The sequence below is a fragment of the Galeopterus variegatus genome, unplaced genomic scaffold (assembly GCF_000696425.1).
Source record: "Galeopterus variegatus unplaced genomic scaffold, G_variegatus-3.0.2 Scaffold1360, whole genome shotgun sequence".
NCBI classification, from domain to species: Eukaryota; Metazoa; Chordata; class Mammalia; order Dermoptera; family Cynocephalidae; genus Galeopterus; species Galeopterus variegatus.
The window spans coordinates 72,997-73,288 of NW_007727471.1; the positions used below are offsets into that span (position 1 = coordinate 72,997).

The 292-nt window shown below is 64.7% G+C and overlaps 1 protein-coding gene across 1 annotated transcript in view; it reads left to right on the forward strand.

The window, feature by feature from the left end:
• The window catches only part of NRARP (NOTCH-regulated ankyrin repeat protein), an 8,023-nt gene that overhangs the window by 922 nt on the left and 6,809 nt on the right, over positions 1-292 (forward strand). The window contains exon 3 of the mRNA XM_008576500.1: positions 3-287. Within this exon, the coding sequence (XP_008574722.1) occupies positions 3-287 (285 nt within the window). The remainder of the gene's footprint in view (positions 1-2; positions 288-292) is intronic.

Sequence of the window (292 nt, forward strand, 5' to 3'; positions counted from 1 at the left end):
AGCGCATCTTCCAGGAGGCCGTGCGCAAGGGCAACACGCAGGAGCTGCAGTCGCTGCTGCAGAACATGACCAACTGCGAGTTCAACGTGAACTCGTTCGGGCCCGAGGGCCAGACGGCGCTGCACCAGTCGGTCATCGACGGCAACCTGGAGCTCGTGAAGCTGCTCGTCAAGTTCGGCGCCGACATCCGTCTGGCCAACCGCGACGGCTGGAGCGCGCTGCACATCGCCGCGTTCGGCGGCCATCAGGACATCGTGCTCTATCTCATCACCAAGGCCAAGTACGCGGCCGG